Below are 23899 nucleotides of genomic sequence, written 5' to 3' on the forward strand. Positions count from 1 at the left end.
GAGACAGGGTGCGCCAAGACCAGTGGGTGGAGGGGGCGAGGGAGGAAGGGAGAGAGGGAGGGACGAGGGAGGGAGAAGGAAGTGAGGGAGGAAGGGAAGTAGAAAGAAGGGAGAGAGGGAGCTAGAAGGGAGGGAGGGACGAGGGAGGAAAGAGGGAGGGAGGGACGAGGGAGGAAAGAGGGAGGGAGGGAGGGAGGAAGAAGGGGCGAGGGAGAGAGGGAGGGAGGGTGGGAGGAACGGACGAGGGAGGGTGAGGAAAGATGTTCAAATCCTTCATCCACGCCCACAAATTAGTTAACAAGTGGTTACAATACCCCATTGGGTTCTTAATTTCGGCCCAGCAGTTCGGGGGAGGCGTTACTACCACATAGCGATTTCCATTTTCTTTGGTTTCTTAGGTCCAGGCGTATCGCATGCGATGGGCGTGGCTCGGCTCTCTAAAGGACAAAGGAAAGAGCGCCACCTACGGGCCTTCAGAGACCTCTACCAGCCCCTTGTGGTCTCCCATCTAGAATGGACCAGGACCAGTCCTGCTTAGCTTTCACAGAAATCAGCCGTGCAAGGAAGCTAGCCACCGTGAAGCTAACCTAAAGACGGAGGTGATGGAGGAGAGACTCACGGGTGACACAAAGAAAAGACAGAGCCGACGAAGGTGACAGAGGAGAGACTCACGTAGTCCACCTGCAGCTCCTCCTCTCCGTCCTCCCCCCGCAGCTTCCTCACGCACATCTGTATGAACTCCTGGAAGGAGGTGTTCATGTAGACGTCCTCATTCTGCAGATGGCAGCCCGCTGCACGGAGCTTCACCTCCTCCACCAGCCTAGGAGCCGAGTTCAAGGTTGAATTTATTAAACATTATATATTTCGATTATTGTTGAGACATAAAGTTAAATGGACTAAGTGGAAGAATCTGAAATGCCTCTTCATTACTGAGTTGTGGCTGGTCAATTAACTGAGCCAGCTCAAGCTTGTGCATTGAACGAGAGCTGTGGAGCGCTCTGTGGGGGGAGACAGTCCTAAACTAATGCTTCTGATAACCATAACTAAACGTGAGCTAGCTAATTAAATAAAATCATCCCACTGGCGGTTCTAAGCAAATCAAAGGTCGGAGAAGGTCTTATTTCTTAAGTACAACCGGTTCCTATACTGGCGATAATTGCTTATTGTGGGACGCTGCCAACTGTTGGATGATGATCTCAGCCAACACATCAGTGTTTGGGTTGTAGTTCCCTTTAGGATAGGAGGGACACTAGAGGAGCAGACGTCATCAGCCCCAGGGGAGGACGGCTGTCTGCGTTAGCTTCTCACGCCTGATCACAGATACACACAACCTCTCTGGAAGGTTAGCATGGCCTCTCGGTGAGTTCCAGGCTCAACGTGACCGCAACCTCCCTGCCCTCCCACGGTAACCTGACAACATCCATGGACGCCGCCCCGGACTTGAAGAAGTCCGTGGAGTCCTGGATCTCAGCCACGTTGGTCAGGATGCTCTGCCACACAGCCTGCCGATAAGAAAAATATAGCATTATGTAGCATTGTTCTCATAAAGTCTTACTTATTTTACAAACTACTTTATTTGCACATGCAACACCAGAAGCTGAAGAAATACTAATTTCTTAAATACATTTTCTGGTCATAATGACACAAACTGTCTAAACCTAACAAACTGTATGTATGTATTTCCGTCTGTCTGTATGCACATGCGTACGTATTTACGTACACACGTATGAACTGCACTACATTCACGCTGTTGAAATGAAGAGTACATCTCTGATCAGGCCAATGCCCTAACATTCTCACAGTTTGAACATGTTCACATCTCCAAACAAATCTTTTCAAATACGGCTCTGTTGTAAATCAGGGCACACTGCGGACCCCTCTGACGACCAGGAGGAGACGACAGTGGCCTACCCTCATCTGCAGCGCGAAGGCCCGCTCCTCCACAGTGAGCTCCACAGCAGCGCTGCTCCCTGAGCTGAAGTACTGCCCCGCCGGGATCATCTTCCCCTCCGCCATCTGAAGGTTCTTCACCAGCAGCTGCAGGGAGAGAGGAGAGACAGACATGAGCCCCCTTACCCAGAAAACTCACAGAACATCTCCTGCTTGGTGTGAGTTGGAACAGGGCTTGTAATTCTTTGAAATCTGCACTGGCAATTTGACCAGATCAGTGCCGGTGTGGCTGTCTTGTGAAGGAAATCAGTAACATTGCCGGGAGTGGTTCATCACTGGCCCCAATATGACCCCCGCCAATACTGGCCCCCAATACCTTTCATAGCAAAGGCCCAAACCTTTCAAAGCGGAGTCAATGTAATGTGTACAGTAGTAGCTATGGAAACAGATTGATCACACGTCAAATGGGTGTGTGCTTGAGTGTGTGTGCATGAGTGCACAATACGTGTGCATATGCGTTGTGTGTGTGACTTACAGCCTTCCCATCGTTGCCAAAGAGCATCAGGCCTGCCTTGGTGACGATGCCCGGGCGACTAGCCCCCTCTATCTCCAGAGGCTGTCCCTTGGGCAACGCACCGCTGGCCACCAGAGAGGAACCGAAGAACGTTACTCTCTAGTGGCAGGAGAACCAAAGAGTTAGCTTTTGTTTCCAATGAGACTTCCTTCTATGTCATTTGTCCTAACAATTGAATAAATTGACTATACCATCTAGTGAGGGTTAGGGTTAGGTTTATATGGAACAAAACATCTGGTGAGAACGCTGCTCTCCCCACCTGTCCGTCCACCGTGGCCCAGGCCCCAGGGACCTTGTCATTTCCTCTGATCCAGTTATGGACCGCCTCCGCCGGCTGGTTCCAGTCGATCTAATACAAGACAAACCAGTGTCAAGTGGTCAGTCAGCCATCAGTCTTATTCAATGGGAACTTGAAAGTCAAACAAATGGCAGCGTTGCCTGCCCGTATTATTCTCAACGTAAGATACAAGATACATCATGTTTATTGTCATATACACAATGGAAACATAGTTTGCACCGGGCAATGAAATTCTTAATTTGCAAGTTCCCTTCACAAAAAATGTACTTAAAATAAAGTAAATCTGTACAAAGAGCAGAATTAAGTTAAAACAACAACAGTTAAATATAAGGTGCTGTTTAGCATGTGCATTGTTTGCATACAGCACAAGGCACTGAAAGAAATTGAAATATAAGAAGTTTGAATATATACATTGGATATTGAATATTATTCTTAGATAGTACATAATGCAAATGTAGTTCACAGTTGAAAATAAATATAGTTCACAGTATTGAATATAGTGCAAATACAAAGTTGTCATCAGTGTTTGATAGTCATTCAGCAGCCTGTGGATAAAAACTGTTCTTAAGTCTGGTTGTTCTGGCTTTCACGCTCCTATAGCGTCTGCCAGATGGTAGCAGTGTGAACAGTGTGTGTTGGGGGTATGTAGTGTCCTTGGTGATGCTGTGTGCCCTCTTTGTGACCTTTGTGAGTGTTGTAAATGTATCTATGATGTGTAAATGTAAATGAGTGTCACCTACAAAGCTCTCCACAATCTAGCCCCCAGTTACCTCTGCGACCTCCTCCAAGAATACACTCCCTCCCGCTCCCTCCGCTCAACCTCTGCTGGACTACTATGTATCCCCACATCACGACTCACTACAATGGGTGCCCGGTCATTCAGCTGTTCAGCACCCAGGCTCTGGAACTCCCTCCCCCCACACATAAACCTATCAGAGACCATTACAACCTTCAAGTCACAACTCACCTGTTCAAACTCGCACACAATGTCTAACTGATCACTGTTTTGAATGTTTGTTTGTTTTGTTTTGTCTTGTTTTTGTTTTATTTATTTTTTATTTTTTATGTTTATTTATTTTTTTATTTTTGCCACAATGTCTTGTTTTTTTTTAAACGATTTATGATGACCATATGCTCTGTAAGGTGACCTTGGGTGTCTTGAATGGCGCCTCTAAATTAAATGTATTATTATTATTATTAAATATCCTGAAGTGATGGGAAGGCTGCTCCACAGATGTATTGTGCAGTTTTAATCCTACGTTGGAGAGCCTTCCTTTCCTGTACAGTTCCCAAACCACACTGTGATGGAGTTGGGCAGGAGGCTCTCCACTGTACACCTGAAGAAGTTGCTGAGGAGTTTGGTGGACAGTCCAAATTTCCTCAGCTTTCTTAAGCTGCTGCTGAGACTTCTTGGCAATGTGCTGGGTGTTGTGAGACCAGGAGAGGTCCTCGCTGATGTGGGTGCCGAGGAATTGAAAAGGTTTTCACCCACTCTACCCGAGTCTCGACGATGTGCAATGGACTGTGCTGGTCTCTCCTCTTCCTCGGGTCGATAATCAACTCCTTAGTCTTCTCAGTGTTTAAGGAGAGATTATTTGTGTGGCACCAGGACACCAGCTGAGCCACCTCCTCCCTGTAGTCTGTCTCCACCCCACCAGTGATCAGTCCGATGACTGTTGTGTCATCCGCAAACTTGATGATGGTGGTGTTGCGCTGGGTGGAGGCACAGTCGTAGGTGAAGAGGGTGTACAGCAGAGGACTCAGCACACAGCCCTGGGGGGTCCCTGTGCTCACCGTCCTTGGGCCTGATGTCCGGGTACCAACTCTGACTGTCTGGGGTCTGTCTGTGAGGAAATCCAGAACCCAGCTGCAGAGGGAAGGTGTCAGTCCGAGGATGAGGAGCTTCTCAGCCAGTCCGGTTGGGAGGACTGTGTTGAATGCTGAGCTGTAGTCGATAAACAGCATTCGAACACACGTGTCCTTGTTCTCTAGATGGGTGAGAGCTGTGTGGATGGCGGTGTTACTGCGTCGTCAGTGGACCGGTTCTGACGGTACTCAAATTGTAGGGGATCCAGGGTGTCCGGGATGGTCTTTTTAATGTGGGACATGATTATCCTCTCAAAACACTGAGTGTGATGGGGCGGTAGTTAGTCATTTAAGCAGGTTATGGTGTTTTTCTTAGGGAGGGGCACAATGGTGGTGGTCTTGAAGCAGGTGGGAACAGAAGATTGTGAGAGGAACAGATTGTAAATATCTGTTAGCACCTCAGCCAGCTCCGCTGAACAGACCCTCAGTGCACGGCCCGGGAGCGCCCTGCACACCTCAGCTGATGTCACCGGTTGGTAGAATCCCTCTGTTGGTGTTGAGGTCGTCGAAGCGAGCGTTGAACTCATTCAGGTCATCTGGCAGTTTGCTTTGGCTGGTTGTGACCCCCCTGCTCCGCTGCTGGTAGTCTGTGATGTGTTGCAGGCCCTGCCACATGCGCCGTGGATCCGCGGTGGTGTAGTATCCCTCAAGCTTCACTCTGTCCCGTCTCTTGGCTTCTCGGATGGATCTACGTAGGTCATATCTGGCCTTTTTGTAGCCTTCAGTGTCACCAGAGGCAAATGCAGTGGAGCGGGCACGCAGCATGGACCGTACATCACAGTTAATCCAGGTTTTTTGGTTTGGGTATGTTTTGCAGCACTTGGTGGGGACAATGTTGTCTATGCATGTGCTGATGTAGCAAGTTATAGCATGTAGCATATTCCTCCAAGTCCACAGTACAGTCCTCTCTCACAGCAGCAGTCTTAAACACATCCCAGTCAGTACTGTTAAAGCAGTCCTGCAGCACAGGATCAGTCTCTTCGTTCCATACTTTAACAATTTTAATTACTGGAGGGGCCTGTTTGAGGAGCTGCCTGTAAGATGGGTAGAGGAACACAGAGATGTGGTCGGACTGTCCGAAGTGGGGGCGGGGGGCAGCCTTGTAGGCGCCCTTCACGTTGCTGTAGATGTGGTCCAGAATGTTGTTTTCCCTCGTCGGGAAGCTCACGTGCTGGTGGTACTTGGGGAGGACAGTCCGAAGGTTGCAGTGGTTAAAATCCCCTGCCACAACAAACAGTGTCCGGGTATGTAGTCACGTGTTTGCTGATGGTGTCTTGCAGTAGTCCGAGCGCTGCAGTCCGGTCCGCCCGCGGCGCGATGTAAACAGCCAGAATAAACACGGCACTGAAGACGACGCTGAAGTTCGCATCCGATTCGCAGCGTCCGATTCGGCAATTGCTGGTCCACCTTAAAACGGTCGTGATAATCTTCAGATCGGTCCTGATTGAAAACCACTACACCTAGACTCTTCAAATCTGGACTAAATTATCACAGTGAGGCTATACATTATGTAAAACATAGTTTCAGATTTGTGAAACCTTTACCCTATTTGTGAAAATGCAATAAAGGCACATTTTAATGCTTTTTAGGGGTCCAGACCGCATTAGAACTGATCCTTATTGAAAACCACTACACCTAGACTCTTCAAATCTGGACTAAATTATCACAGTGAGGCTATACATTATATAAAACATAGTTTCAGATTTGTGAAACCTTTACCCTATTTGTGAAAAACGCAATAAAGGCTCATTTTAATGCTTTTTAGGGGTCCAGACTGCATTAGAACTGGTCCTGATTGAAAACCACTACACCTAGACTCTTCATATCTGGACTAAATTATCACAGTGAGGCTATACATTATGTAAAACATAGTTTCAGATTTGTGAAACCTTTTTTCTATTTGTGAAAATGCAATACAGGCTCATTTTAATGCTTTTTAGGGGCCTGACTGCATTAGAACTGAACCTGATTTAAAACCACTAAACCTAGACTCTTCAAATCTGGACTAAATGATTACAGTGAGGCTATACATTATATAAAACATAGTTTCAGATTTGTGAAACCTTTACCCCATTTGTGAAAATGCAATACAGGCTCATTTTAATACTTTTTAAGGGTCCAGACTGCATTAGAACGGGTCCTGATTGAAAACCACTACACCTAGACTCTTCAAATCTGGACTAAATGATCACAGTGAGGCTATACATTATGAAAACATAGTTTCAGATTTGTGAAACCTTTTTTCTATTTGTGAAAATGCAAAAAGAAAAAAAAGGTTTCACAAATCTGAAACTATGTTTTACATAATGTATAGCCTCACTGTGATCATTTAGTCCAGATTTGAAGAGTCTAGGTGTAGTGGTTTTCAATAAGGATCAGTTCTAATGCAGTCAGGCCCCTAAAAAGCATTAAAATGAGCCTGTATTGCATTTTCACAAATAGGGTAAAGGTTTCACAAATCTGAAACTATGTTTTACATAATGTATAGCCTCACTGTGATAATTTAGTCCAGATTTGAAGAGTCTAGGTGTAGTGGTTTTCAATCAGGATCAGTTCTAATGCGGTCTGGACCCCTAAAAAGCATTAATATGTGCCTTTATTGCATTTTCACAATTAGGGTAAAGGTTTCACAAATCGGAACCTATGTTTTACATAATGTATAGCCTCACTGTGATAATTTAGTCCAGATATGAAGAGTCTAGGTGTAGTGGTTTTCAATCAGGACCGATTTGAAGATTATCACGACCGTTTTAAGGTGGACCAGCAATTGCCGAATCGGACGCTGCGAATCGGATGCCAACTTCAGCGTCGTGCACTGAAGTCCCTCGGTATATAAAATGGTCTGCACTGAACAATGTTTCTCCACCACCTGAAAGTCCGAAAACCTTCTGTTTATGTAAACACAGAGGCCGCCGCCTTTGTTCTTCCCCGAAGCCGACGTGCGTTCTCCGCGGTAAGAAGCTCTGTGCTGTATCTCGAACACCAGCCATATATGGAGGTAGATTTGTGTCTTTATTATGCAATCAAAAATAGGTTTGAGAGCAAAACTTTCCACACTGCAATCAAAAAATAGGTTTGAGAGCAAAACTTTCCACACTGCAATCAAAAAATTGATTTGAGAGCAAAACTATCGACACTGCAATCAAAAAATGTTTTATTGCAAGATAAATTAATGTGATAAAAAAAATATTAATGGGAATCCAAAAGTTTTGTTTGCAAACCCAAAAGTTTTGTTTGCAAATCCAAAAGTTTTGTTTGCGAATCCAAAAGTTTTGTTTGCGAATCAAAAAGCTTTGCTTGCGAATCCTGAAGTTTTGCTTGCGAATCCAAAAGCTTTGCTTGCCGTTGAGCTGAATCTCGTGGGCGGGACCTACGCCGAAAGATGTAAGACACGTCTCTATTGGCCAGTCTCGATCGGAGTGACAGCTTGGCAACATCCACAGTTAGTAACGAGAGAGGGAGTTCTATTTCATGCAGGCTACGCCGTCTAGGCTTCGCCTTATGAGCTTGTCCCGTGCGCGCGCTTGCGCGCCCTGAATATCCCGTAGGCCTCCCTGTCAGCCGACAAGGAGACCATGGCAGAGGAGAGCAGGGCGATGTTGTTGACCGCCGCCGCGGATTGAGAGGCACAAACGAACACCCTGTCCGTCAGGCCGACAATCTGCTTCTGGAGGCGGTCGGGGGGCAGCGGCTTTTCGGATGTTGCCAAGCTGTCACTCCGATCGAGACTGGCCAATAGAGACGTGTCTTACATCTTTCGGTGTAGGTCCCGCCCACGAGATTCAGCTCAACAGCAAGCAAAGCTTTTGGATTCGCAAGCTAAACTTTAGGATTCGCAAACAAAGCTTTTTGATTCGCAAACAAAACTTTTGGATTCGCAAACAAAACTTTTGGATTTGCAAACAAAACTTTTGGGTTTGCAAACAAAACTTCTGGATTCCCATTAATATTTTTTTAATCACATTAATTTATCTTGCAATAAAACATTTTTTGATTGCAGTGTCGATAGTTTTGCTCTCAAATCTATTATTTTTGATTGCATAATAAAGACACAAATCTACCTCCATAGCCATACAGCTACATTGTATTCTCTGCACACAAGGGTGCAGATTTCATTCAAACTTAGGGGGTAGTCCTAGCCGGGGGGATCACAAACATGGAATTTCATCAAAGTATTTTTTGGAGAGGGCATCCATAATATCACCAACGTGTATCAAATGATCTTTGGTTTGTTGGTTTTGCTTTAAACATGACTTATATGATCGTGACCATAATAGTCTAGGCAAGGTGTGTGTGGATGTGTGGAGCTTTGTCTGGCCGGGCAGTGGTTGAATGCAAAGAACAGAAAAACTAAAGATAAGCTTCTCAAGGGTTCATGATTCATGATGTGTGTCTATCTAATTTTAACGCTGTATTGGCGTTTTCACTCCTCCAGTGTTGGGTTACCTGCGAGTTGTCCTTCTTTTGGATGCACTCGTAGGTGGCGCCCTCTGTGGGCTGGGTGATCCTCGGAGCCTTCCCTTCCGCTATCAGGCGGACCGCATCCACCTGCCAGCGGGACAAACTGCCCTGTTACGGCTCAGCGACTAGGTCGTAGCGGCGCAAAATAATTCTGCGGGGGGGGGCTGAATTTCTTTTTAGCAGGTGTTCATACATTTTGACCCATACTTGTAGAGAAAAACGAGATTCAATGAGCCCCGGCTTATAGGCCACATTTACATTTCATTTACATCTCTGGCATTTAGCAGACGCTTTTATCCAAAGCGACTTACAATAAGTAGGCTACATTTGTGAAACAATATATCGCTGTCGGTACAGTAAAGATGTTCTATGAACATCACTCAAATCACTAGGTTAACCCATTGCCTGTATGCAACAAAGAGAGCTAGGATAAGATGCTACACAACTAAGTACTAGGGGTGTAACAGTACATGTATTTGTATTGAACAGTTTCGGTACAGGGTGCTCGGTTCGGTGCGGAGGCGTACCGAACGAGTTTCCATACGGACATATTAAGTAGAGGACCGCATGTGTGGAACATGCTGCGGCCGCACGGGACTCTCTAAGGCCCCGTCCACACGAAGCCGATTTCATAGCGAAACCGCAAAGGTCTTGTACGGTTCGGCCTTCCGTCCACACGAAGCCGGCGAATCCGCTGACCGAAACCGCAAACTTCTGAAACCACCCTCGGAGGTGGTTTCAAATCTATCCGGCTTCGTTTTGGTTTCGTGTGGACTAGAGATGCGCGGATGGGCTATTATTTCATCCGCAACCGCATCACAAAACGCTTGATCCGCCCGCCATCCATCCGCAACAATTTTTTTTACCAATTTTCAAAACCGCACCCGCCCGCCATCTGCCTGTTGTTTTTAGGTATATGCGCTGCTGACGCGAGGCTAGAAAGTTCTTGCCTGTTCTTGAAAGGAGACTGATCCAATGCCGCAAAGATATTTAAAGGATAAAGTCCCTAGTATGAAAGCCTATTGGCTATGTTGTAGCCTATCCCCAGAATATTATCAGTGAAGTGACGTCTGTCTCCGATCGATGCACAGGGAGAAACTTTAAAATAGCCAAGCACATCGGCAAACCTGACCTTACCATAGGCTAGTAGGCCTACACTTTTTTATCATTGTAATAAAACGCAATTTGGTACACCATTTTAATATGGTAATATAGCCTACTGTGTTGTTTGTTTTGCAAAATGAAAGATAGCCTTTTAAGGAAACGCAGACTCGAGCCTATTAATTCCGAAATTTCACCGCATTGAAGGCTATATAGGCTACTGTAACAAGCCCAACACTTGCCTGCTTGCCTTGCAAATCAAAGTTTTCCGAAAATTTTTCTTACCTTCTTTCTTAGGTGTTGATGTTACTGAGCTAGAAGTTTAACTTGTTCTGCACATCTCGCGCTGCCAATGCCTGATGTCACTTCTTTTTTGAGATGATGGAGTGATTTGACTGAGTCAAATCACTCCATCATCTCTTTGAAATTCCATATTCCACGAGTGGTAGGCTACAATGACTGGCTGTTTTAAAATATAACTTATACGAAACAAAATAACCCAGGCAGTTTCATCTACGAGACGTTAAAGCTTCTTCCAATACTGACAGCTGTCTCATAACTTGCAGGTTTGTGGAGACGCGACATGGGACGGATCGTCACTTAATTTAAACTTTTTTGCTTCCGTTAGTGTGTGTGTGTGTGTGTGTGTGTGTGTGTGTGTGTGTGTGTGTGTGTGTGTGTGTGTGTGTGTGTGTGTGTGTGTGTGTGTGTGTGTGTGTGTGTGTGTGTGTGTGCGCGCGCGAGAGGCATTTAACAATGTGTATATATTTTTGAATTTCGTTGGTTAAACCGCCAACCGCCCGAATTTAATTAAAATATTATTTTTTGTCACGTCACCCGCCCGATCCGCGGTTTAACCGCGGAGTCCGCGGTTGCAACCGCCAACCGCGCATCTCTAGTGTGGACGCCTGAAACCGCCTGAAACCGCAAACCATGACGTCATCGCCCCACCCCTCGACCTCCTAGCCAATGGCTCTTAAGCCCGCGGAGTCTCAGAAATCACAACAAAAAAGATGATGGAGGACTACAAGCTTGTAATCGTTCTGCAGCATATCATCTCCCTTGTTGGGTTGCTAAGCCATTATTTATTGAGAATCTAGTTCGCCATCGTAGAAGAGCTGTTTTTTTGTGTTGTTAGTGGTTCGGGGGGCAGCCTTTATGCGCATGCTCGCCTCTTCTTCTTCTGGATTTGTGTACCAGAAGCAGCGCCCCTTATGGGCCTGGAATGTTTACTACAGCGTTTCTACAGATCTATCCGGTTTCGCTTGGCTTCGTCTTTACGGAGATACTTCGAAACCGGATAGATCGAAACCGTGACGGTTTCGCCCGTTTCGGCTTTGTGTGGACGGGGCCTAAATCGACGCCACTTCGACCTGGGCGGGACTTTACGTCCTACGTCACTCGCTATGGGTTTGCATGTGTGCGCGTAGCCGTTTGTCTCAGGGATCTGTGCACGAACTCCCTTGCACTACAGATTACGAGCGTCAGTGTCGTACGCGATGGAGGGTGGGTGACATTCCTACAGTCTGTGATGATAGGCTATATTTCTACAAATGACTTACTATTACTAGCGATTAACATGACGAAACACGAACTGAGCTAACATTAGACTATAGCCATACCAGATAACGCCATACCAGCTAACCCTAACTATTTCCATTAAACTCTGAACCATTTTGCAACAGGCAACTTTGTGTTGGTGCGTCTTATTGCTTCCCACGTCTGCATCTTTCCCACTCCTGGCTAATAGTTTCAGCTTTTGTACTGTATATCAGAAATGATCACCCTGTACCACACTACTGACTTGTTGATGTTTTGTGAGCACTCACGCATTTCTCTAGGTGTCTTAAGTTTCCTAGTGGAGTCATCAAAACTTTGGACTTTATTATTGTAAGAAATATTGTGTTGCAAAAACACTTTGTGTCTTACTGCTTTTGTACTGTATATCAGAAATGATCACCCTGTACCACACTGCTGACTTGTTGATGTTTTGTGAGCACTCAAGCATTTCTAGGTATCTTAAGTTTCCTACTGGAGTCATCAAAACTTTGGACTTTGTTATTGTAAGAAATATTGTGTCTCAAAAACACTTTGTGTCTTACCCTTAGCGTTACCCTAACCTTAACCCCAGTAACATTTCTTCATCATAAACTACAAGCTACGCAAAATGGCATAGAAAAATCAAGTCGAATATGAAAGAAAAAAGCTAGCTTCATTAAGGAATCAAACCCCTTATCCCCGCGTTAATGAGTTGTTCTCTGACCACTAACCCATCAGGTCTTAGTACATGCGATTCAAGAGTTAACCACTTGACAATCTTTAAACTTCGGTTGCCTAGAAATTGTAAAGACAGTGATGTGTGTACATTGTGCGAGTATCCGTCACTCGCGATGTGTGTGCAGTCCAAAATGAAAGAAAAAACCTTGCATCACTGGGGAATCGAACCCCCAATCATCAGTTGGTCGTTGGTAACTGTAAACAAAGAGATCGCATTTTGTTTAACTGCTAACTAACAAACGGGTTTATGCGTTCACTGAACAAAGATTATGGAAATAAAAGACCACTTTTCCATCAGAAAAATCATCAGAACCGTTATTACCGACCCATAGACACTAAAGCCAAAACCTTTCTCACATGCACACCCATCGCGAGTGACGGCTATGCGCACACATGCACACCCATAGCGAGTGACGTAGGACGTAAAGTCCCGCCCAGGTCGAAGTGGCGTCGATTTAGAGAGTCCCGCGGCCGCACATGCACAGTTGCGCACACCGTAGCCGTGTCACTCACTATTCCCTATATAGTGATATAGTGGAGGTGGGGGTAAGTCATTCATGTGCAAGTCACAAGCAAGTCTCAAGTCATAACCTTCAAGTCTCAAGCAAGACCCAAGTCACTGTGGTGAGAATCAAGCAAGTCACAAGTCAAGTCATTGCTCAGGTCAAGCAAGTCACAAGTCAAGTCATACAAAGATCTGATGATCTAACCCAGTTTCCACATTTAAAAATCGGTAAAGAGAGTGGTTCATAAGTTGAGTATTATTTCAACATTAACAATAACAATGTCTTAACGATAACAATAACTCAAACTATTCAAAACATTCCAAAACCATTATGTGCATAGTTTGAAAATGTTTTTTATGATCATTACCTCCAACCTATGAACAGAATCAAATATAACCTCTAGGTAGCTGTATACGACAACAGTTCAAGTCAATCACTCAATCTCCCTACATGTTGTAGAATATTATTTGCAACACATGGCATCAGACATGAAAAAAAGATTATTTCAAAAGTAATATCATATACACATACTGTAGGAAGGGGAAATAGTAATACACAAGCCTGAAAGCTGGTAGCAATCTTGCTGCCTCGCAACATACATTGACTTACAATGCATTGCATTTGCAAAGAAATAATTTGACAGTAGGCTACTTTGTCAATGAGTTCTGAATGATGCGGTCACATTATCACCCCACCATGGCTGAACACGCGTTCAAGAGGTGCACTTGATGCAGGGACTGCTATAACTCGTACCTCCACCTTGAACAAAAAGACGCTTAAAACCACTGAGTTAGAAGTAGCGTACTGACATGAAAATTAAACAAGTCAATCATCAGTGGAACGGGCAGGGCTAGAAAAACTCCAGCCAATGATTTTCAGAAACACCGAGTGGCATTGGACAGTAAGTACGTCAATCAAACGGTCGTACTGCACTCCCCCTCCCCCTGCGCGTGACCTCGTGCCAGAGCAAGCTTCTGTTTGTTGTTATCCTGCGGTAGCTACTGGAGCTAGTTTACTAGCTAATCCGCATTTGGACCTAGCGCTAGAATACAACCCTAAACTCCAACCTAGCTAGCCTGCCCTGGCCCACTCTCGCGCATCTGTGTTCGCGCTCTTGTGTGATTGCGCGTCCATGTACTTGGAATGGGTGGAGTCAGAGTCAGCGTTGAAGGAGAGGGGGTAGGACCATTTGAGTTGCGTCTTTTCAAAATCTGCTGGCGTATCGCAAATCACATATCCAACCTATAATCTAACTTTAGAAAAGTCATTTCGAGTCATCTGTCTCAAGTCTAAGTCAAGTCTCAAGTCATGAAGACCAAGTCAAAGTCAAGTCGAGTCTTTTATCAGTGTTAGTCAAGCAAGTCTCAAGTCCTCAAATTTGCGATCGAGTCTGACTCGAGTCAAGTCATGTGACTCGAGTCCCCCATGTGTGTATAGTGCACTATTTAGGGAACAAACAAACGAGAATTCGGACACTACGCTGAACATTTCTAAACGTCATTTGCGTCAGTAAATGCGCCGGGTATTTGTGTGACGCAGACCGAGGCGCCCACATCAAGTAAACAAACCGGGCACTCACGAGGAAAGCTGGAGGTTTTATTGATGATGAATGTTACATTTCCTTGTTGAAGTTTTTATTAAATTCATTTTGAGTGTTAAATATTCTATGTTAAATCCCAAATAAATTGTTGACATTTCTAAACGAAAGTCGGAGGCTCTGTCACGTTAAAATTGTACCGGGGGCACGTTTAACGTCACGTTAAAATTGTACCGGGGGCGAAAATTGTACCGGCCTACGTCATCGTTTGTTTACATCCTGACAACCTGACAACCTGCCCGGCAACAGACGACGCGATGCAGAAAACATGTTTCCAAACGACGAAATAACATAATACAGATAGCGGATCGCTATCTGTATTATGATAGATAGCGATAACACTTGTTTTTACTTTATATTTGTATTGTATTTAATTGTTTAATCGAAACAAAAAAAAAAAATTGCCCGCAAAACGGGCGATCGCGTCAAATGACGCGTCAAATCACGTAGGAAGGTTCTTGAACATTCTAGACTATGAAACCTGCTTAAAACACTCAGTTTACTAGCTAAATTCGATTAAAAAATTCAATACAATACAAATATAAAGTAAAAACTAGTGTTATCTAGCGATCCGTTATCTGTATTATGTTTCAAGAACCCTCCTACGTCATTTGACGCGATCGCCCGTTTCGCGGGCAAAACATTTGTCATTTGACGCGATCGTCCGTTTCGCGGGCAGATTTTTATTGTTTCGATTAAACAATTAAATACAATACAAATATAAAGTAAAAACAAGTGTTATCCCTATCTATCATAATACAGATAGCGATCCGCTATCTGTATTATGTTATTTCGTCGTTTGGAAACATGTTTTCTGCATCGCGTCGTCTGTTGCCGGGCAGGTTGTCAGGATGTAAACAAACGATGACGTAGGCCGGTACAATTTTCGCCCCCCGGTACAATTTTAACGTGACAGCTCCATCATTAAATATATTAGTTTTCGCGGTTATTCAGCATCTTCTTCTCCTCCGGAAAAACACGACCGCATTGCATTGTGGTATACGAGAGTAACATGTAGGGTACATCGTATGTACACTCAAATTTTGGGTATTATTATCCTGCAGATAATGTGGATAAGGAGATTTTTCTGGCAAACGATTGGGTGTAAGTCATCAGGGGTAAAGATTGGGGGGGGGGGGGTGTGTGCAATCTAATTGTTGCACATTAGATAATATATTTTTTAAAAAAAACAGTCTGAGCCAATGTTATGATTTTTATTCCTACATTTCAGAATCTTTATATTTTTGAGCAGAATTCTAGCTTTGTATTGTCTAATGTTCCTATTGTAAAAAGCACAAAAATGTGTTATGAACAACTTGAAGCACATGTTATGAAGCACATTTATATTTAGCATTTTGATTTCTTACTGTACCAAAAATGAACCGAACCGTGACCTCAAAACCGAGGTACGTACCGACCCGAGATTTTTGTGTACCGTTACACCCCTAAGGTACTATAACTAATTAAGACATACAATAAGTGTGTAAGAGGGATGGGAGGGGGTGACTATGCAGGGTCTAGGTGAACTCTGAATAAGTGAGTCTTGAGTCTTTTGTGGAAGCTGGTGAGCGAGACTACATGATTACCATGCACTTTACTAAATGTTGCCTTTTACAACAATGCAAGCACAACTAGAACGATCTGCCTGTTGTGTAAAATATAGATATACATATTATATTATTATTTTTAATGTAGCGTCCGAGGTGAATGGGGGTTCTGGGAGGGGGGCTTAGAGGGGGCTCAGCCTAAGCCCCCGCTAGCCCCCCCATGCTGCCGCTTCGATCATGTGCTGCGTAGCACAAAGTTACTCTGGTCCAACTGAAATGGTTCTTTGTTCTCATGCAGAGGTGAGCTGTACCGTATTCCTAGCGCTTTGGTGGGGGGGGGTACTGCAGAATCATCCAGTCTTTCCATGTGAACCTTGTATTTAAAATGTTTCATTAGTAAAAGGAATTGTTTCTACATTTAGAGAAACAGGAGGCGTGTCCTGCCTGGTTTGATGAGGACATCATTGATTTTGTTTCTGTGCACAACGTTTGGACTTTGGTGCTCAGTTTTTTTTTTTTTTTCCTTATATTATTTAAAGAACATTAAACATACTCCATAGTCCGTGATGACTAACGGACTAGATCAGATCATTTTTTCTGAGTTCAGGACTCTAATGGCGCATTTCAACCGGACGGTGCGGGTCGGTTCAGTCTGCAAAGGTGAAGCACGGGTCGCGTTTCCACCCCCCCCCCCAAAAGGGGCCCTGAACCAGACTGAGCCGTACTCGTCACGCAGTACTCCTCCGTTGGGGTACTGAGACGTCTGAAAGGATGCCGGCAAGTTCGAGCTACACACGCCATCCGTTAATTGGTCGACAGAGTCGCACTTCCGTGCGACAGGGGGATAATAACAAACAAACACATTATCCGCGAGGTATTTCTGGACAACGGCGAAAGCTTCGTTTATTGAGGAATATGTCGCGCAAAAAATGTTTGCTGTCCTTCTTGGACGTCCTACATTGTTGCTCTTTGTTCATTTTGTGCGTTCTTCTTCTTCCTTGGATATATTAGCAGGCTGTAGCAGGCTCTGGTCTACACTGTGTGGGGCTGCTACGAGGTCACGATGTTTACGTAGCTGCCGCGGCTATTGCCATACGGCTTAAACCCCACCCTACCATAAGGGTACTGTCGGCGGGTGGAAACGCGAGCCGTAACTGAGCTGGGCTATATGCAGCACCCTCACTACTGGGCTGAGGCGTTCTGGGTCCGAAGCGTACCCACCGGTGGAAAAGCGCCATATGGCTCAGCAGCAGCAGAAGAAGAACCAACAGGCTGATCTCCATCAGCAGACTCACAGTGCCCTTCACCCCCTCAGGGAACAGGAACCTCTTGTAGATGGTGCTGACGGTGTCGTTGGCCTCTACATCACACTCCCTCTGGAGCAGGATTGGTCCGGTGTCCAGTCCATCGTCAGCCCAGAACACGGTGAACCCTCCCTTCTTGTCCCCGTGGATCAGGGTCCTGGAGGGGGGGGCGGACAGCAGACATGTGACCGTTACCATGACATCCAACCACCATGTGACACAGTTTAGACCCCACCGCTCACCAGTTGATGGCGGAGGCCCCCCGGTGGCGTGGCAGCAGCGAGGGGTGGTAGATGATGGAGCCGTGCTGGGGGTGGTCGATAACCTCCATGGGGATGAACTGGGAGCAGAAGGGCAGCACGTTGAGCTCGGCGCCCGTGGCCTTGTACTGGGCCACCACCTCAGGCAGCGCCTGGCCCTTCAGGCGCCAGCGGGGAAACTTGAAGACCGCCACGTTGTCCCGCTCTGCCTCGACGGCTGTGGGAGGGGAATAATCACAGGGTTAAGAGGCAAGGGGACATCATGTAGACACATTACAGGGTTACCTTATGAACAACCTCTTGGGTCTCATGCTGAATAAAAGGCATCTGACTTCAGATCAGACAGGTAAAAACAAAGAGATAAAATCACCACGAGACAAAAGCTGCCATAGAATAGATAGATAAGCCATTTTCCCACATGCCCTCTGTCTTTTCTCCGCATTTGTATATCAGGAGGTTCGACTGTGATGGTCATTCACACCAGATACCCGATATGCGGACATCGGTGTCGCTCAGACATCAGTCGAATCAACGGGGGTTTAGGGGGGCGGGCGGGCGGGCTTGCAAGGAGCGGGATATGACGTAGGGTCGAGGTTCGCAAGAGGCGGGATAAGGATGGCCGCTGTCACTATAGTTTGTTTTGGTTTGACCGCAGACAGCACGGCTGCAAAATGGGCAGAACTCATCACGATCATCTTAAATGTTGCCGCTATTTATTTGCTTAATTTCACGCATAACAAACACTGGGACAAATATAGTTCATTTCTGTGTTTAAGAGAAAAACAGGGAGTGGAAGGAGGGGAACAAATAATGTTCAGCTTTTTTAATAATAAAAAAAAGCTGATCTCATGTATGGTAATTTATTGTACTTTTAGGGTTACGATAAGACCTATCATTTAGCGTTCACCACGAATGACTCTGAAATGCAGCGCCAACAATTCAATAACATTCAGCGAACAAAAGGCAAAAGGGTGCAACTCAATGACAAATGCAGACGAAATGTCATCAACACACCGACTCAAATTGTGTGAAATTCCGACATTCTACCGCTCATGCACATATAAAAAGGTAATTAACATTTCCGCCGGCTAAAATACTACCTCAGGGGTAGTATTTTTTCAGGATGCTTCCAGGATACCAATGTCAGGATATGTAGTTCACATACACAGCCCGTCGGGAGAATAGCGGGCTAAGCAGGACTTGCATGTATGTGTGAAAGCAGCTAAATAGATACATAGAGAACAACAACCTTCCGGTGGTCGATTTGAGGGATTTTTCTCTAAAATGATGGGTTACAAAGGACGTTGCTGCGATGGGGGCCAGGGTCTGAGCAGGGCTGAGTGACAGGATGGCTGTAGGACTACCTCGGCCTGGCCTTACTAGAAACACAGAGGTGGTACTTTGTGTAAGATTTCAATGAAGTCGCACTGCAGTACCAGTGCTGAAGAAAAGAACACAAGCACTAATCTGGAAGATGGATCCGCAGAAAAGGAATAAAATAACATCCGGAGTCAATGACCTGATTCCGTCTTACAGTTGTCGTAGTAGCAGGAAGGTTTTGATGTAATGCGTGTTTAAACATTGACACAGGGTGGTCCTTATCAGAGGCAAAGGCACCAAGCGTTGTTAAAAAATATAAACATGTTTCATGCATCCAGTTTCCCTTCTGTGTAGCGCCTCCTAGTGTCATACCATGAAATATACAGACATCCGAAATATTTACCTTACCGTGATCATTTTCCGTGATTGATCTGCCATACCCAGCCATGGTTAATACACAACATATAAAGATATTTATTGGATTAATGATGAGAGCAGAACTGACCGTCGTCTTTAATGATTGAGGGTAACAAGGCTGTAGACCTGGAGTCAACTTTGGGGGGGACCAAATCTCAACTAGTAATTCACGTTATTCTACAAATAAAAAAATACACAGATGGTTTCGGACTGGGAGCGTTTGGGTTGTCAGCCAGGCACTTTAGCCAACAGCGCCACAATATAGCTTGCCATCACAATGCAATGCGTGAGTAACGGAGGTCTACCTTAAAGCAAATGTGAAGGCGGGACAACAATTCTAGGTGGTTATTTAAATCCATCATACATTGGCTAATTTACAGTATATCAAATACACTGCACCACTGTCCCCCCAAGAATTATTGTAATTTTGGCCTTGGTATGATTAGATTTGCTAATGATTATTTCGGACGGAGGTGGTTTTTTTGGATGGCGGTGTGAATGTCAAAGGAAAAAAATATATATATATAATAATATTGGGGGGGGGGGGGGGGGACATTTAAACGCAGCTGAATATTGGAATTACAGCCTTGGAGTAATTACTATTGAGAAACAATAAACACAAGGATGTGAGCCCATTGACAAACAGTGTTGCTGTTTGACTTATACAACCGAAAGGGTCAGGTTTGTAAGGTTGACCCAGTCTGAAATAATAAACAGCCTATAAATAGTTTGACTGAAGCCTGGCCCAACACTTTGCCACATGTCAACCTTCATGCATGCGAGTGTTTTAAATCAGGTCTAATTATAGGCCCTATTATAGTTCCCATTGTTAAAACTGGAGATAAAACTCAGAAGATAACATTGTATTGAGGCCTCTCTTTTATGATGAAGACATTACAAAGGACTGCTGCTTTGACAACAAGCATTTTGTTTTACAGAAGACTTATCTTGGGGGTCTGTTGGTCAGTTGCTGATAAAGTTATGGTCTCAGTTCAGCTCCTTCATTCATTCACCAAATAAACCATAACAACGTAGAGAACAGCAATACAAAGTGACCAATGTTTCACGTGTGTGGCATTGGTGTGAGCTCTTTAATCTTGACGGTTTAATGAAGGTAATTCCATGTGTGGTTTATGATGCCCCATGGGAAGTGCGATAACTCCATGCTAGGCTGTTTAGGTTCACTGCCTCTTCTTAACCCTGCTTCCTGAAGAGTTTCTCCACTGTTTATCAGGGCTTACTGCCTCTTTTAAACCATGTTCTTTGAGAGTTCCCCTGTAGCTGTCCTCACCCAGTGGGTCGGCCTTGCCGTCCTTGTCCGGGATGGTGAAGACGCCGACGATTGTGTGGCCATCCTTCCTCAGCTCCTTGTAGACCTCCTGACCAAAAAGGCTCTGGCCAATCACAGCAATCCTCATGTTGGAATTAATGTCCTGAAGAAAATAATGAATTAATGAATTATTGTTACTCAGCGGATTTCTACTAATTATTTCGTTCATTATTAATTTCTCAATGAATGATAAGGAATAGCAATAAACTCGACCCCCGCAGCCAGCCGCAGCAAATCACGCAGCACAGCTCAGTCATGCCTACTGTTCGACCAATCAGGTCTCTGAGCCGCTGCAGCCACTGACAGGTGCACAGTGCATGCTGTACATGTTTAATACCTTTATGTTTAACCTAGATAGATAAAGTGGTAATTATTGTCCCAAAAGTGTTGCTTAAGGTGTGCATGCCGTCCAGCCTGACTTCGCTAGACCAATTCACAAATTAAAAGAGTCGTCAGATCCGTGTGGTTCTCAGTCTGTACTACAATTTATCTACAATAATTGATCATTATCACAGCTGAAACAAACAAACTACTCAAAGTGATTTAAAGTCTACAGTGTTTTCAAAGTCCATCGACGTCGATAATAGCGATGGCTTTAACGTCGTCCTCATGGATCAAACCAACGAGTGGGTGTTCATGATGCAAGTTATAAAGTTAAACTAACTACGTGGAAAAGAAGCATTGTGCCCATAACAACCGTAGTGATCTCACCCCTGCAGCGCTGAACAGATATGAATCCGCGTCTCAGCCCCCCGAAGTCCCGGTGTCAACGGCTGCTCTGTTTTCCGGTAACCGAGTAAGAAGGAGCTGCACCCCTGACAGTCAATTCGCTGCATAACCTAACAAGAGGTCATGGGTTCATGGGACGGAGGGGAGGGTCCGGGAGTGAATCAGCCTATCACTGGCAATTTAACAGGATCACTAAATTACAAGCACCAAATCAAAGGCTGCAATTTTTCAATTTCAATTGTGTTTATTATAGGACAGCCCTATTTAAAAGGGCACCATTTGTCATAAGCAGATTTCACTGCAATTCCCAGGATTAGAGTGGTCTTGCAAAAACGATGATTATCCAATTGTTGTGCAAACGATTTCTGTGCTGATCACAATCCACACACATCTGATTTAGGCTTAAACCTCTTTGCTGAAATCTTTAATCTTATCTTAATTTTAAATAACATCATGGAAGGTCAGATTATCAGAATTGTTATCCTATATATTCAACAAAAAAGTAATTGTAGCACTTCATCATTACATCAATATTGATTGGAATATACCATCCAAAACAGAAAAAAAAGAAAATCTAAAAAACAAGAGGCCGACATCAAACACACACTCACACAGACACACACACACACACACACACACACACACACACACACACACACACACACACGCACACACACACACACATACACAACTGCGGTGACCTTGGGACCTGAAGTCTTGTTCACGTCCCCATAGGACACAGGGACTGTCTGTACCTTAGCTAACACACGTTGTTCAGGTTTGGCTCTAAAGGGGAGTTAATACTTTACATTGGCTGTGGAGCCCAGGTCCCATTTAGAGCTCATCTAACCATAGTTTCTGCTTAAACACCAACAGTTGTTCACCGCATTTTTCTTGAAGTTGAGCGATTCTATTCAGGTTTTTTATTCTTTTTATGATGGTCCTGAATAGTATAATGGAAAATCCACTCTTTGGTCTGCAGTGGAACAAGACCAAAATAATGGATTACTAAACAGAGTCAGGGAGATTCTTACTGAATGAATATAAAAGATATAAAAGTTATGAAATGTGCACTTTCTTTCATGCTACATGTTTATGCATTCATATTTGACTGTAAATTTCGACTGCTCAATTGATGTTAACTGAAATGTAAACTATTATAATCTTTTAAATGAGTCGTTTGTATATTTCTATCAGCCATCCTGCCAAGATGGGGTCAGGTTAATGAGTCTGGCAGCTGATGCCTACGTACTATAGGGTACACAGCTCCTCTTCTCAAGTCACCCTATGGCTGTACTGCTGGAACTCATAATACATTACACAACTCCTTCTTTTTTTTATTACACAGACAACACCTTCCGTCTGTAAAATATGATGAATAGTTATGAAACACAGACTAAACCACATGAGTGTTGCAAGATGAAGGTCAGGGGGGTCAATGGGTTGTGAGGGTCTGTATGTATCAGTCTCTCACTACTGATGTTTGCTCTCAAATGACTAAAGATTCGGCAACGAACTACAAAATACACGTTGACATAAAAACACCTTTTTCAATTTTTTTCAAAGTGACTTTGACTATTGGAATGAAGGCTCCAGTATTCATAAATCTGCAAATGTTGAAAATCATTTAAGTTCTAAAATAAATCAACTTATTTAGAACTTTGGTCACAATGCTGGAATTTGTCTGAGGGAGCAGGTTTGGACCGGTTTTGTAGCTCAGTTAATGATCAATTCGTTGTGTGTGTTTTTGTGTTTGGGGGGAGGGGGGAGGATGCATGTGTGTGTGTGTCTGTGCGCGTTTGAGTGTTTGTGTGTGTACCTTGGTCAAGTAATATTTGAGTTGGAAATACATCCGTGTTTGAGCTTCTATATTATGTGTGTACATAGAAAGATGAATAATGGATCATGTAAAATGTGAAAGACGTTGGAGTTGCTCAGGCCATATTGGGTTGTCGCCTGAAACTGTTGTCATGTGTCTGTGATTGTTATATTATGTATATATATATATATATATATATATATATATATATATATATATATATATATATATATATATATATATATATAATATTATGTTATATACAGCTCTTTATTTCCCTCTTATGGAGTTGTGGTGATTGTCCCTCCACAGGGAGGCGCTACAGTACCACGTTACACATTCAAGTTCCCGGGCTGCCGTCGAAGGTCTAAACCAGGGCTATTCAACGTCCTTATCAAGTGGGCCGAAAAGGAAAACCACTGTGGGTTCATGGGCCACACAGAGTAAAACTACGTGAATGAATAGCTACAAATAAATCATACTTAAAGTAGTGTTAACTTAATATATATAGTACTACTACATGGAATAAACTTGTCAGACGCATTCCTTCCTTCTTCACTTTTAATCGTATCATTATAAAAGATTTTGTTCTCACATATTTTG

General features: G+C 44.2%; 1 protein-coding gene across 2 annotated transcripts in view; it reads right to left on the reverse strand.

Annotated features, from left to right (window-relative positions):
• aldh1l1 (aldehyde dehydrogenase 1 family, member L1) overlaps window positions 1-21615 on the reverse strand; it is a 39871-nt gene extending 18256 nt beyond the window's left edge. For both annotated transcript variants that reach the window (XM_030354782.1, XM_030354790.1), the window contains exons 1-10: window positions 21460-21615; window positions 20710-20851; window positions 17664-17898; window positions 17413-17578; window positions 9075-9176; window positions 2724-2813; window positions 2426-2563; window positions 1912-2037; window positions 1411-1502; window positions 673-820 (exon numbers count right to left, since the gene is read on the reverse strand). In XM_030354782.1, the coding sequence (XP_030210642.1) occupies window positions 673-820; window positions 1411-1502; window positions 1912-2037; window positions 2426-2563; window positions 2724-2813; window positions 9075-9176; window positions 17413-17578; window positions 17664-17898; window positions 20710-20836 (1224 nt within the window). In that variant the 5' untranslated portion in view covers window positions 20837-20851; window positions 21460-21615. The remainder of the gene's footprint in view (window positions 1-672; window positions 821-1410; window positions 1503-1911; window positions 2038-2425; window positions 2564-2723; window positions 2814-9074; window positions 9177-17412; window positions 17579-17663; window positions 17899-20709; window positions 20852-21459) is intronic.
• Window positions 21616-23899: the final 2284 nt, after the last annotated feature.

The sequence above is a fragment of the Gadus morhua genome, chromosome 1, assembly GCF_902167405.1.
Source record: "Gadus morhua chromosome 1, gadMor3.0, whole genome shotgun sequence".
Classification (NCBI taxonomy): Eukaryota; Metazoa; Chordata; class Actinopteri; order Gadiformes; family Gadidae; genus Gadus; species Gadus morhua.